General features: G+C 42.7%; 1 protein-coding gene across 4 annotated transcripts in view; it reads right to left on the bottom strand.

The window, feature by feature from the left end:
- The window catches only part of Kmt5b (lysine methyltransferase 5B), a 53,291-nt gene that overhangs the window by 31,328 nt on the left and 6,398 nt on the right, over positions 1 to 15,565 (bottom strand). For all 4 annotated transcript variants that reach the window (XM_060383461.1, XM_021634373.2, XM_021634380.2 and 1 more), the window contains exon 2: positions 1,483 to 1,718. In XM_060383461.1, the coding sequence (XP_060239444.1) occupies positions 1,483 to 1,642 (160 nt within the window). In that variant the 5' untranslated portion in view covers positions 1,643 to 1,718. The remainder of the gene's footprint in view (positions 1 to 1,482; positions 1,719 to 15,565) is intronic.

Below are 15,565 nucleotides of genomic sequence, written 5' to 3'. Positions count from 1 at the left end.
CAACATGGAGCACTTTAGACTCCTTCTCCTCTGTCACTGGCTCTTCCTACGTCATTCAGTCTTCCCAACAACAATCAGCATGATGCTGTCTTCACCACCTCCCGTATCTCCCATAATCTAACTTAAACTAGAACCCTTTACATTGTGTGCAAGGTGGTCAGCAGCTTTAGCTAAAAGCTTCAGAAATGTCTGGTTTTCTGACTGCCACAACGCCACTGTGAAGGCAGAGTTCTCATGCCACACTGACAGCAGCCTTGGTGGGTCTGGTGTTGATGCAGACAAGAGCCAGCTAGTGTTGGGCTCCCTCACGTTCTTAATTTCTTTTTAATATTTATTAATTTATACAGCATTCTGTCTGCATGTGTGCCTGTGCATCAGGAGAGGGCACCAGATCTCACTATAGATGGTTATATATCACCACGTGGTTGCTGGGAATTGAACTCGGGACCTCTGGAAGAACAGCCAGTGTTCTTAACCTCTGAGCCAACTCTCCAGCCCACACATTCTTAATTTCAAGCCGGACTTATATCCAATTTTCAAAAGAAACACTTATCTGAACTGATCTAGAAAGAGTAAAGGCACCTGAGCCCAATGAACAGCACCAACCCCTACAGCTAAGAAAAAAAATGAGCCAGATCCAACACAATTGAGTAACTTCCGTAGTAGCTGACTAATGTTAGGAAAAGCAGAAACTGAGATAGTCATCCATAACATGAGTGGACACTTCTGGTTAATATTCCTGTAACTGTCTATTCAGGCATAGGCTTGTTCTAGAGCTTTTTATTGTGGAGGGGAGACAGGAAACAGGAACCAATCCTACAATTTCCTCAACTCTCAAAAAAAGTTGCCTCATCTCCACCAAGAGCCACAGAGGTAGGAAGTAACTTTTCTCATTGTAGGGTTTCCCTATCACTCAGTAGTCCACGCAGTCTGAAGAGATGGCAAGGACTGTGAGGGTGTCCTAAGAATCATCGCTTTTCCATCTACTCTTCATGCAAAACAAGTGACTGCATGGTTCAGCTTGCTCCGTGACACATTTATGGAAGTTACAGCAAGGCATTTGTTCATACTTAAATATAAAAAAATTCAGCAGTATCATTTTAAAGAACTTCAGAGCAAACCAACTTTCTACAAGTTATGAGTTAAAAAGCATATAAAGATTACATAGAGCATGAAACTTAAGTTCTACATTTTACATGATAATCAAAACTGCTAGTGTCTGTAGTCCCAGCTACTTAGAAGGCTGAAGCAGGAGGATCACTTGAGCCCAGGAGAAGTTCAGGTTGAACTTGGCCAAGATAATGGGACATGCCCCACCCCCAAAGACAAAAAAAAAAAAAAAGGAAGAAAAAAATCAAAATGAAATTTTGAGAATGAAAAGGCTCTACTGCCGTGGGACAGAGGAAAGTACTATGGCAAGATGAAGCGGCCGGGGACACGGCGGCACCACAATCAGAACAGTGAGATGAAGCGTGTACATACATCTGTTGGACCGCCTCTCAGCGGCGTTCCTGCCGGTCTTCAGGGTGTCCTTGCCCGAGAGCTGCAGTTTTGATTGATTCTGCTGGTGGCCATTAGACAACTTGCCTCCATTTCTCCTGCCATTCACCACCATGTTCTTGGAGTCTCCCAACCACTTCATACCCACAGACAGCCTGACCCAGGAGCATTTAGTCACTCTCTTCAGATAGCTTAGAGAATAATTTCAACGTTCTCTCCTAACAGAGACAAAACATGAAAAACAAAACAAGGTAAATATATTGAAGACCGTGTCAGCAGACTATAAAAAGACACACAGACCACTCTTACCTCCCATCCACCACATGACAGTCTCAGGACTGGAGTGCCCCAAACTTCCCACCATGGGCCTCTAGCTCCGTTAACATTCTCTTCCCAGGTACAAGAGCTGAGACCAGCTCTGCCTGAGCACAGCTCAAGAATCCACCGATAGATTGCGGTAACGCTCCATGAACTGTTGGTGAAGTGCATGGGAATTACCTCCTTTGACCACAGGAAAGCTTAGGAAGTCATCTAGGTGAAGTTCTATCCAGCCCTGGAAGGTACTGCTGTAACCTAGGAATTTTTTACTTACAGTGTAAGAAACTGACAGGCACCAAGCCTGATGTCTGAGTTTGATTCTCAGACCCCACAGGTTGAAAGGAAAGAACCAGCTCTCCAACTGTCCTCTAACTTCAAGACTCATGATTTGAATTTCTTATCTTTCTGCCATTTGATGGCATTTAAGAACTCACATTCAATTATCAGTTACACCCATGCTGGGCGTACATGGCGGCACACACCTGTAATCCCAGCACTTAGGAAGGCAGAGGCGGGGGAGGGAGATCTCTATGAGTTTAAGGCCAGCCTGGTCTATAAAAAAAGAGTCCAGGACAAACAGGGCTACACAAAGAAACCCTGTCTCAAAAAACCAAAACCAGCCACCAACCACCCAGCCATACCCATTTGGAAAGGTGTCTTACTGTCCCTCACAATGGCAAGAACACTGAGGGAAACAATATGTATATAGTTTTCTCCACTATCTGAACCTTAATGAGCTGGATTCAGGGACAGAGATTTTTTTTTGTTTTGAAGGTCTGATGAGTTACATTTGCTGCTGCTAATGGAATGAGTGACAATGCTCCTCACTGAGGACTTACACTCTTATCCAAGTCAGACTAAAGAACACAAAATGAGAACGTGCTGAACTGAAGAACCTCAGAACTGAAGGGAGTCTGCAGCACTAGCGCAACTCCATCAGCACACAGATGAAATGCTCCAGCGAGCTTGCTGAGGAACAGTTCAATTCAGTGCTTCCAGTCTTGGCTCTCCTGACAAGACACATTGGGACTTCCTCTTCACAAAGGCATAGAAAACAAGCGATAACCATTATTGAGAGCAGTGGGCACTGAAGCCAGTGTCTCACACAGGCTAAACATGTATTCTATCACTAAATCACAACCCTAGCTTCATGATAAATTCTGAATGCCTCCAATGAATGCTACCTTTAATGATATAAACAAACATCCATTTTTTTAAAGATATATTTATTTATTATGTATACAGTTTTCTGCCTGCATGTATGCCTGCAAGGCCAGAAGAGGGCACCAGATCTCATTATAGATGGTTGTGAGCTATCATGTGGTTGCTGAGAATTGAATCAGGACCTCTGGAAGAGCAACCAGTGCTCTTGACCTCTGAACCATCTCTCCAGTCTAAAAACATCAATTTCTATGTGCCCTCAGATTTCTTTGTATGACTTCACAGAGGCTTAAAAAAAAAAAAAAAAAGAAAAGGAAAGAAAGAAAGAAAGAAAGAAAGAAAGAAAAAAAGAAAGAAAGAGAAAGAAAGAAAGAAAAAGAAAAAGGAAAGAAGGCAGGTTCAGCTGAAAGGTAAATGGTGCCTGGCTGATGTCCAGGCAACTATCTCTGAGGTATTTCCACTCTGGGTCTGTTTCTATTTAAATTCAGCTACTGTTTAACTTTTATTGTGCCTGTTTTTCAGTTCTTATAAAAATCAATAAACTCAGAGAAAGCTCCTACTTAAACTACATAATGGGCTATGTAAAGCTACATCAGACATAAGCTAAATATTATCCAAATAGTAAATTTTGTTTAAAGACCTTATTTATTTGTTCGTTTATCAAGACAGGGTTTTTCTGTGTAGCCTCAGCTGTCCTGGACTTGCTTTGTAAACCAGGCTCTCCTTGAACTCACAGCAATCCACCTGTCTCTGCCTCCCAGAGTGCTGGGATCACAGGTGTATGCCACTGCACCGGAAACCTTTTTATTTTTTAAGATTTATTATTTTTAAGTATGTGTCTCTGTGTGGGGGTATGCACAGGTTCTGGTGCCCTTGGAGGCCAGAGGTGTAGGATCTCAGAAGATGGAATTATAGATTATGAGCTGCCTGATGTTGGTGCTGGGAATTGAACTCAGTTCCTCTGCAAGAGCACTAAACTATCTCTTCAGCCCTGAATTTTGCCTAAAGACCTCAATGTTTAAGCTTGGAAAGAATTACATTACTATATGTCATGTGTATATAGTCCCTTAGAAGATGTTGATACTCTGAAGCCGGAGTTCACAAACAATTCTAAATGCTGGAAACCAAACTCAGATCCTCTAGAAGAGCAACAAGATGGCTCTGTAGGTAAAATTGCTTATCACTAAGGCTGCCAACTTGTTTGATCCCCGGAACCCATACAGTGAAAGGAGAGAACCAACTCCTGCAAGATGATCTTTCACCTCCACATGAGCGCAATTCCATACGTCCACTTCCCCTCCCAAACAAAATTTTTAAATTAAAGAACTAATTAAAAAGTACTTATTTTTATTTCTGAGTATGGGTGTATGTGCACCACATGAATGCCTGATGCCCAAATAGGCAGAAGAAGGTGTTGGATCCCTGGGAATGGACAGCTATGAGCTACCATGTGAGTGCTGGGAATTGAACCCTGGTCCTCTGCAAGAGCAGCCAGTGTACTTAATCAGTGAGCCATCTCTCCAGCCCAGAAGCCAGTTTTCTTGTCTCCGCCCCTGAGCTGGGATAACATACAGAGGGACCTCTTGAGCTCCCTCAGAGTCTGTTAAGAGAGTCCAGTGCTTAGTTTAAATATATTTTTATTTCATGTGCATTGCCTGCATGTGTGTCTGTGTGAGAGTGCCAGATCCCCTGGCTGGGAATTGAACCTGGGTCTTCTGGAAGAGCAGCCAGTGCTCTTACCCACTGACCCATCTCTTCAAGCCCCTGATTAGCGGTTCTTTTATTTTAGTTCTCTAGGAAAAAAAGACAAAGAGAACCTAAAGCACTTTTGGTCCTTCTGGAAATACCCAAGAAAGGCCCATGTGACACACCACTTATGTGTTTTTAGGAGTGCTAAGTGTGTAACTCGGCAAAACAGGACTAATAGACATGGCTTTAAAAACTTACTTTTTGTGATGTGTGTCCAAGGACCCACAGAGGCCAGAAGGGAGCATGAGACCCCTTGGAGCTGGAGTTAGACTTGTGAGCTGACTGACCTAGGTGCTGGGTCAGATCTTGGGTCTGGATAAGGCAGCAACTGCTCTATGCAGAATCTTGAAATTCCAACTCAGAAGCCCAATGGTAACAAGACCTCTGTGGTACACAGGTTAGTGTGGGAACAACTGCTCTACTCATTTCTTCACTGTACTGGCTGCCAGGATAAAGATGACCAATTTTCTAAGAAAATTCACTGAAGAGAAGTTTAGCCTACAAGAATTCTACTAAGAACATCTTTTCCCAACTTTAGGAACATCTCACCAGCAAATCATCCCAGCAATGGTGCTTCAGTCACTACAAGTTCCTCTCACCATAACTGAAAGTAGGTTAACAACCAAAGAAAAACTACAACAGGGCTGCTACAATGTGATCAACTGATGCTGCTGTCTGAACAGGTCCAGGTGTAGGAGGTGTTTTTGTCAGTCACACAGTATCACCAACAAATGCTCCATTTATAGCTTAGCAAAGGCTCCCGAATGGGACTCTTTGTTGGAATTAAAGGACTTTGAATAGGAGCTTACTGTGTAGACAAGGCTGGCCTCAAACTCACACAGATTTCCTGCCTCTGCCTTCCCAGAGCTAGAATTAAAGGAGTGATGGTTTGCTATCTAATTTCATATTACTGCTAACTCCAGCTTTTATTTGGCTTCAGTGTTTGTGGTCTGAGCTCAGCCCCTCATGTTTGCATGGCAGGCATTTTACCACCTGGTCCATCTCCCCAGCCCACCTGTAGGAAAAACTAACCAGGAAAGGATAAATTACTAAGCAAAGCAAACTGAGATGGCTCAGTGAGAAGAGGGTTTTCCTCATAAGCGTGGCAATTTGAGATTCATCCCCAGGACCCACATAAAAGCAGACATGTGCACATAAAGGCAGGACCCACATGTGCACCATGACACATACACATTAATAAATTTGAAAAACAAAATCCAAAAAACCCAGCTAAAAGGCTGGAGAAACAGCTCAGTAGTTAAGAGTACTTGTTGCTCTTGCAGAGGACTCAGGTTCAGCTCCCAGCACCCACATGGTGGCTCAGAATTCTGTAACAAGTTCCAATGGGCAACAACACCCTCTTCTATAATGTCCTCAGGCACAGACTTGCATGTATTAACATAAATACACATAAATAAATCTTTAACTTAAAGCAGGAACTACACAGATACCTGTATACTGGTATTCATAACAGCACTGTTTAAAAAAAAAAATGCCAGCAGCAAGCAGTAGTGGTTTACATTTTTAATCCCAGCACTTGGGAGGCAGAGGCAGGCGGATCTCTTTGAGTTCCAGGCCAGCCTGGTCTACAAAGTGAGTCCAGGACAACCAAAACTACACAAAGAAACCCTGTCTCTTAACAACAAAAATAAGGGGCTAACTAGAAAGGTGGCTCAGCGGTTAACAGCACTGGCTGCTCTTCCAGAGGACCCCAGTTCAAGTCCCAGTACCAATATGGCAACTCTCAACTGTCTGTAACTACAGTTCTAAGTGATTTGGCACCTTCACACAGACATGCATGCAGGCTAAACACCAATGCACATAAAATAAAAATTAAAAACAAAAACAGGATGTCAGCACCTTGGAGAAAAGAAAGCAGTACAAGCAGGAGCGTTTCTGGTCAAGCAGGTGTGATGACTTTTTTCTAAGAAAGCTGAGGGAAGAGAGGAAGGAAGCTAGCTGTAATCAAAAGTGTTCTAGGCACAGAGAAGGCAAACACCAGCCTACAACAGAAATACTCTCACAGCCTAGTGTGGCTGGGGCAAACAAAGAGTAGAGGGGAAAGGCAGGGCAGAGAGGTTGAAAGGACAGGCAACAGAAAGTAGGTTTTAGGAGGCAGCATTATTCTTTCAGAAACACAGGAAGCATCACCTCAATTTTAAAGGACCATACTAGCAGGTCACTGTTGTGAAGAGCTCACAAATTGAAAGCAGAGACGCAACACTGGCATTCATAGGTAGCAAGAAATGGCTAGCTTCAGAGTCTTGATGTTTTCTTGGAAAGCACTTACTGTGAGACTAAATGTGGAGGTGAAACAATGAGGATTCGTAAGTCTGTTGGAAGAATCCTGAGGCAGCTGACAAAGACTACAAGACTCTCAGGCTTTGGTCATTTCCTCGCCCACTGGAGGGTAGTATGCCCAAGTGGAGTAAACTAACTGACACGGGGCTGAGAAACAGGCCAGGGATACCATCTGGTGTCATGGTGCTGACGGTATTTCAAGCCACATATTCAAATGTATTTAGGCCTGAGTGTGGATGAAGTAGATCCACGAGCTGAGAAGACAAGTCAAGATGAAGACAAAGCAGCCCACAAAAGAGCAAGAAGAAGGAACAAAGAGCAGCCCAGGAACAGTACTTTAAGGAGTCACCTTGGGTAGAGGTTGCAGAGATTCAGAAGGCAAGTCAGGACAGGCCACTGATAACTGAGCCCTGTAAGAAATGAACATCCTACAAAGAGTGTCTCTAAACATGTGCTAAAAAAGATGACAGGACAAAGAGGAAGATTACCAAAGAAAGGAGTCTCAAATGCTAGAAAAGATACATGTAAATTAAAGCTAGGGATTGAGAAATGCTAGAAAAAGAAGGAATAATTTGAGATGACTTAGGATCTGAGTTAAATTTTTAAAATTTATTTGGGAGGCTGGACGTGGTGGCACACACCTTTAATCCCAGCATTTGGGAGGCAGAGGCGGGGGGATCTCTGTGAGTTCACAGCCAGCCCAGTCTACAAGGAGAGTTCCAGGACAGCCAGGGTTGTTGCACAGAAAAACGCTGCCTCGAAAAACAAAACAAAACAAAGAATTTATTTGGAAAGCTAAAGATTTACACGGCTCAATGCTTAAGCTCGCATACTGCTCTTTATTTTTGTTGATTTTACATGTGCATGTGCACACCTGAGTGTAGGCACATGCACCATGCGCCTGTAGAAGCCCTTGGAGATGAGAGGAGGGAGATGTAAGTCACCATGTGAGTGCTTGGAACCGATCCCCTCGAAGAGCAGTAAGTGATTAAACATGAGCCATATCTCTCCAGCCCCACTTATTTTTATTTTAGCATTTGAGTATTTTGCCTTTATGTACATCACGTGTGTGCCTGGTAACCATGGAGACCACAAGGAGGCCTCATTCAATATAATTTTTTCTAGTTCCATCCATTTATCTACAAACTTCATAATTTCATTTCTTTATAGCTGGGTAAAACCCCATTATATGCACGCACCACATTTTCATTATTCATTCATGAGTTAGTGGATGCCTAGGCTGATTTGTGTTTCTAAGCAATTGGGAATAGAGAGGGAGTGAACATGAATGAGCAAGTATCTCTGAGGTAGGGTAAAGGGTTCTATCCCTTACTGTTGAGCTACTTGGACAGTTTTCATCAGAATGACCCTTGGCAACCCCCAAGTCCATCAAGCTCAGAACTGTGAGCTAGAATGCATGATAGCTCTTAAAGTGTTTCAGGAGTATTCTACCTGAAGGTACTGGATCACCTCGACCTGAAGCTATGAAGGTTGTGAGGTGCTACATGGATGCTGGGAAGGAACTTAACCCTAGGGCCCTCTATAAAAGCAGTGGTATACACCTTTAATCCCAGCACTCAGGAGGCAGAAGCAGGAGGATCGATGTGAGTTCCAGGACAGCCAGGACTACACCTATACCCCTCAAAACCAATACCCCCCCAAAAGCAGTAAATCCTCTACACAGCTGAGCCATCTGTCTAGCCCATGTTAAACTTTTTAACAACTGGTGGACATGGTAATGGATGTCTATAATATCTGCACTTGGGTGCAGGGGCAAGAGGATCAGTGGTTAAAACACCAGCCTCAGATACATAACAAGTTTAAGGTCAGTCTGGGCCACATAAGACCTTGACTCAAAGGAAAAAGTGGGGGAAGGTAGTGGTGAACCTACTACTGTTGACTTGCTAAATATAAATAGACATGTCAAACTACCTCCTAAATATTTGTATCTATACACAGATTAATGTTGCACTCAGCCCTGGGCAGAGAACTTCTCTCTGCAATGGTCAGCTCTTAATGCAGAGACTCAAAACTGGTCAAAGTGCTAAGAATAAGTGACTTGAGTGTTCAGCCACAAATGAGCCATCTATCAAACCATAGTCCTACCTCCAAGGCTCAGAGAACATCAAGGAGGAGGAGGTGGAAGGAATGTGAAGAGTAGGATGATTGGGAGGAGTGCTGTGAAACGCTGTCTTCAACACATAACATAGCTGCTCCTCTCATGAACTCACTAGAGTTGTGCTCACCTGCACAAGATCAAGACAGCAGCATCAGTCAATATTACAGTAAGCAATACCAACTGGACTCAGTGGATTACAAGATAGGGAGGCACAAAAAGAGAAAAGAGGATGTATTGCGGAATGCTGAAAGGAGGGGATGGAGAAGTTGGGGAATATGATTTTTTTGCATGATATTGTCAAAGAATACATCAAGGATACTGTATTAAAAGTTAATTCTCTAGATTGGAGTGACATGCTTATCTAACGGGTGACAATGAAGTCCTAAGTGGTAACCCTGAACTCTCTGAAAATGATGCAACTAGGTTCTGAGGAAACATATAGTGACTGCACTAAGGATGGCAGCATCATTCCCGAGAGGCTGGTTCACCAACACTAAGGGAGAGTCACTGGTCAACAAGTGGAAAAATAGGTAAGGTTTCTCAGGTCTTAATACAAAGCACAAGGTAGGGGGAAAGGAGACAGGGGCAATTTAGGACCAGTATGAAACATATTAGAAAACTGCTGAAACAAAGTATTCAGGGAATTAAGAGAAAGGCTAGTTTGGAGGCTTAAACAAAAAGACAATGAATTTGAGGCCAACTACATAGTAAGAACCTCCACTTCAAAAACAGAACAAAATAATCCCACCCTCCAAAAAAATTCAAATAAAAATGATAGCTTGCAATCACATCATATTATCATATCACTAAGATAAAGAGCACCCATCCACTACCACAAGGCCCTCCCCTCCCATGAGAACACTAGAGCTGCATTTAGGGGAAGTGGGACTATTTTTCTTAAATACCTATAATGCATCTATTTACTTATATTCAGAAAAACACCAAAACTTTGATAATTTAACCAGTTTCAGAAGAAAGCATAGTTGCCTCAGGAAACAGACTTGGCTCAGGAAATACCTGCCCAAACAAAAAAGGCCTCTCCCCACCCAGTCTCTGGATGAAAGCACAGCGCTGGTCAGTCTCCTGAGTTGACAGTCTTGGCTGATCTGGAGGACTCTGCTTCCAAAGTTTTCTAACTTTGAGATGTGGAAAAGTTTTTTGTTTAATGCTACACACAAACCAACTTTTAAAATTCTGCAGAGAGGGCTGGAGAGATGGCTCCGAGGTTAAAGGACTGGTTGCTCTTAAGAGGACCCAGGTTTGATTCCTAGCACCCATAATGGCAGCTCACAATCAATGTAACCAATAATCCAGTTCCCGGGGATCTGATGCCCTCTTCTGGCCTCCACAGGCATGAGGCATACTGTCTGAGCCACACAAGCAGGCAAAACACTCTTGACAAAAATTTTTTTTAAGTTAAAGGTATTTCATAGAAATAAAACAATGATTCTGAGTGACTATCAAAAATTTTAACTTAAGTCTTGTAACATTATCAAAAACTCTTGAACAAATTTAACATTCTGGGCTTGTCTGTGTGGTTTATCTTGGAGAAAATACACAGTATCAGGAACACAATCCCAAATAGTTGAAAAAGATAAAAGTTAAAAAGTGAATTGCAGGGCCTGTGACACGGCTCAATAAATAAAGATGAGCTTGCACCCACACTTCATGACCTGAGATCAATCTGTGGGACACACATAGCTGTCCTCTGACTTCCACGAGAACATTATGGAATGCATACACACAAATACACACCATAAACACAACAAGTAAATAAATATTAAAAAGCAGGCTCTATCTTGTTAGAGAATTCTGGAAATCTTTATTCAAAAAAGCAAATAAAACATTTTTTAAGTGACCCAGCTACAATTTGGTAAGAACAGTAGTCTGCTTGTCCTGGGGTCAGTGACAGCATTCTACCTGCTTCTACAATAAAATTTACAGACACACCAAAAATAAAAATAAAGAAGTCCACTCCTTCCCGCCACAGGGTCTTTGACCTGGGAATTTGCCAGCCATCTAGACCCTGCAGGTTCAGCCTCCCAACTCCGCATGTCTCGTCCATGACTTGTAGATAATTCGCCGTGTGCTTCCTTGCACACAGTCCTTGGGAACACTGGCACTCTTCAGTGGACGCTGCAAGGTAGTACTGATACTACTGGAACTTCACACAAGGCTAGATGTACCACCATCTGTGTCACTCCCTCCATTTTCAAACCCCAAAGTTACACTGAGCCCAACTAGGTTGTTAAGTTTTTCCCTCCTAATCTAAGACTCCAGACTGTGCACAGCAGTATGCAACCACTTTCATCAGTGCTATTCCAGGCTATTTCCCCTGCAGTCAGCACATACCTACTCTTTAAGGAGTCTTACAGCAAGCTGAGCAGACCACAAAAGCCCTGTGAGCTACCACAAGCATTTGTGTCCAACATCTCATCCCAACACTTCAGACAACTGGATGGGACAAATGCTCAGTTGACAATTTTCTAGGAAGGAACTATGAATGTATGATCAACTCTTCCTTCTCTGACTACATTGTTGGAAAGTATCTCATTCGAGAAGCCAGGGAACTTGATAAGAGTGTTAGAAGACAAAACAAGGACAGCACAGGAGATTTCTTTTTCTCTAAACTCAAATGCCTCTATAGTGGAGCTGTCTGTCACAAGTAATAACCAGAACCTAGAGTCAAAGACTCAAAGAGCAGGTCTCTATAGTTGTAAGACAAGATAATACAAACATACACCATCAGGTTGCCTTTTCCAATTCCCTTTTCTAGCTTCTGCAAAGCTAAGCCCAGATGCACCTGCTCTGCCTATCAATAGCTCTCCCAGGTGCCCTCAGATGTCATACCCTCAACTAGACCCAAGGGAAGCAGGTCTGAGGCCAAGAATACCTCTATACAGAGAATTACCTAGCACCTTTTCAGGATATTTTGAAAACTACTAATTGTGGTAAGTTGGCTAGTCTGATTTACTCAAAAGAAGGCAGAGGGGTGAAAATGGCTGTAATGTTTGTTAGGTTCTACCTTTTGGAACTTGTGAATGTTACCAGAAAAAGGGTTCTCTAAGGATGCTATAATTAAATTTAATTAAGTTAGAGCTTAATAATGGGGCTGGAGAGATGGCTTAGAGGTTAAGAGCACCAGCTGCTCTTCCAGAGGTCCTGAGTTCAATTCCCAGCAACCACATGATGGCTCACAACCATCTGTACCGAAATCTGGTGCCCTCTGCTGGTGTGCAGATGTACACACAGACAGATACTGTATAAATAATAAATTAACCTTAAAAAAAAGAGCTTAATGATGAGATTAATCCTGAACCACCTAAGTGAGCTCCTAATGCCATAAAAACGTACTTCAACAAGAGACTGAGGAGAGACTAAGGCTAGCCCCTCACCATACCCTTGGCTTGAGCCTGATGATACCACAACATACCACTTTTGCTTTAAGCCACCATGAACTCTATTCCAGCAGCCACAGGAAACTGCTACAAAGACCATGACAAAGTACACCAAGGTAAAAACTTGTAGTCATCAGACTAGAAGCACACAAAATCCCACCACAATCAAGACTGTTCGTATAGAACTAACATATTGAAAACACCTTCAGAGTTATTTCCCATGTGACTACAGGTATAAGACACAGATACAGACTCAAAGAGTTGTGAAAATACAGCTGGCTTCTCAACTACACATCTAAGTACTAAAGTGGTGTGTGCTGAGCTACACAACCACAACTCCTCAGGAGTGTCACAGCTAACATCATCCTATTTTATGAAAAGCCTATTTAGATATTTTGATTTAGCAAAACATTTTAAACAATAAAACAACTGTTTAAACATTTTAAACAATAGAACCCCTCTATTGGCAAGTTCTGATCAGGCAGCTATGGTATTTGGCTGTGGATCTACAGTTGGACCTAGAGTACAGTCCTCTCCAAACACTTCAGCAGAGAAAATACCAATTGGCTATTTCTTCTACCTCCACATTTAGGATACTTGACCATGGCATTTATGTAAGAGAAACTCCTTTCCTCCAAGAGCCTTAGTAGGTATTTCTAAAATAAAGGTTTCAGCTATGTCACTGTAAAGAAACTCCACAAAACCAAGAACCAAAAACAAGGTCAAACAAAAAAGCAAACACTATCTCCGTCTTCCCACCGGATCAGGGTTCACTCAATAGTAACACCCAATATATCCAAGGACCAATACAGCCAATGTTTCCTTTCCTTTGCAGGATTTTCAGCCACTCTTGTAGAAATAGACCCTACCTACTGCTACTGCAAGCACAGCCATGGCTCCAAACAGTACTCAACAACTTCTGAGCAAAAAGGGTGGTTCTCGGGCTGGACTTTCAGGGTTATGCTTGAGTTTGCCAAGTGGTGGGCTCCACCAAAGGCTGCCCCACAGGCTTCACTCCATACTTACTGGCAGGGTAACCAAGTGTAAGTCATTTAATGCCTAAGTAAAATGAAAAGGCCCAGTTCCTAGGTTTGGCAAACAGGCTGAGCAGAAATAACCAATAAAAGCACCTAACTGCTCTTTCTAAGTAACTAGGGCAAAAGCAAAGGTGGCCAGACACAGCTCCCATCTTCCTACCTCTCCCACAAAAATGGAATAAAAATCACACCATTGTAACAAAAACTAAGCCAAGCATGGTGGTGCATGCCTGTAATCCCAGCACTCTGACAGGCAGAGGCAGGCAGATCTCTGTGAGTTCAAGGCCAACCTGGTCTTCAACGTGAGTCCAGGACAGCCACAGCTACACAGAAAAACCCTGTCTCAAAAAAAACAAAAAACAAAAAACAAAAAACAAAAAACAAAAAGCCAAAAGGCAAAAACAAAAACTAACTGGGCCAGTGAGTGAGTTGGCTCAGCTGGTCAAGGTGCTGGCCAACAGGACTGATAACCTGAATTTGCTCCCAGGGCCCACGTGGTGGAAGGAGAGAAGCAACTTCTCCACATGCCTCCACATGATTTCACACGCAAGCATGCACACGCATTCGGCACAATGAAATAAAAAGGAAAATAAAAACAGGAGTTCTACTCCATGAAGATTTCATCATCTCTACTGCAAAATGTCTCAGTTAAGACAACACACTGCTCTTAGAGAGGACCCGTGTTTGGTTTCCAGCACACACATTAGGTGGCTCACTGTAACTCCAGCTCCAGGAAATTCAATGCCCTTTTCTGACCTCTGCAGACACCCTCAGAGGCAACATAAACTCACACAAGCACAGGTAAAAATAAAAACTGAAGAATGAAAGAGACTCAGCTAGGCAACTGGCCCATGCCTGTAATCTGAGTTACTTGGGAGGCTGAGGTAGGGGGAACTAAGGGTTTGAAGCCAGCCTATACTCTTACTTAGTGAGACATGCTCATAAAACAAATGAAAAACCCAAGCAGACTTAAGTAGCGAGTTATCTAACTAAAGTAATTCACTTCTAACAAAGTACCATGTCCAATAACACACAACCACACAACACAACATACGACAAAACAAAAATACTCTATTTTACCACAAGAAGTTCAGTGTCAAGGAAGGGAACAGGAAGAAAAGAAGTGCGAGCAAAACACACAGGACAAGACAGCCATGCCTCGAAAAGCAACACTTCACCTATAGTGACTGAACGCGGTCTGTGTGACTGACTATCTAGCTCAGTGTCCAGCACTCAGCTTAGCTCCAGAGTAAAGTGAAGACCTACCTGGGGTTGTCCTGGCACAACAGAAGCTATCTCCTACCTAATATTGTGGGTGTTCCACACCCCGACGTCACTACGACTCAAGAGCTGTGCCAAGAACTGGGCAGTACATCACGTGTCCACGCACAACCCTGTAACACATACACAATGCTACCACTGTCATCTCCAATGTACTGAAAACAAGGCCAGAAGAGTTAGGCAAGATTAAGCCAAGGTCAGATTGGAAAACTATATACTTTTAGTACCATACAAAAAAAGCAATACAGTATCAATGCAAACAAATCTTTAGATATATCTGTGCCGTCTGTGAAGATCCTAGAACAGAATGGTAATGGCTTCTGCCTTCATGGAACAGAGTCCAGTGTGGGAAGAGACAACTACATATGCAGACATCTAAAATAACCACAATCTGCTAAGAACTACAAAAATGTGAGAAAATAAAAAACGACACTGAGACTTTAATCAGGAAATAAAAACATAAAAAGGATGATGAGGAGGAAAGCACTCTGGATGTTTACTTCTATTCACCAAATCCCTTTAAGAGCCAACTAACTTTGTCTGAACTTTGTTGGACCCTGAATAAGGCTGCTTTTGCTTCTTTCTCAAGGTTTCCTATGGCCGCTCTAGCCTCAGGCTCCACTAGCTCACTGGCTGAAGGGTCAAGAACCCTTTGTTCTCAGTGTGTGTGGCTCAGTATAAATATATATTCCCCATGATGC

Source organism: Meriones unguiculatus, chromosome 1 (assembly GCF_030254825.1).
Source record: "Meriones unguiculatus strain TT.TT164.6M chromosome 1, Bangor_MerUng_6.1, whole genome shotgun sequence".
Lineage (NCBI taxonomy): Eukaryota > Metazoa > Chordata > Mammalia > Rodentia > Muridae > Meriones > Meriones unguiculatus.
Note: the sequence above shows the minus strand (reverse complement) of the source record. Positions and strands in the feature narration are given on the sequence as shown.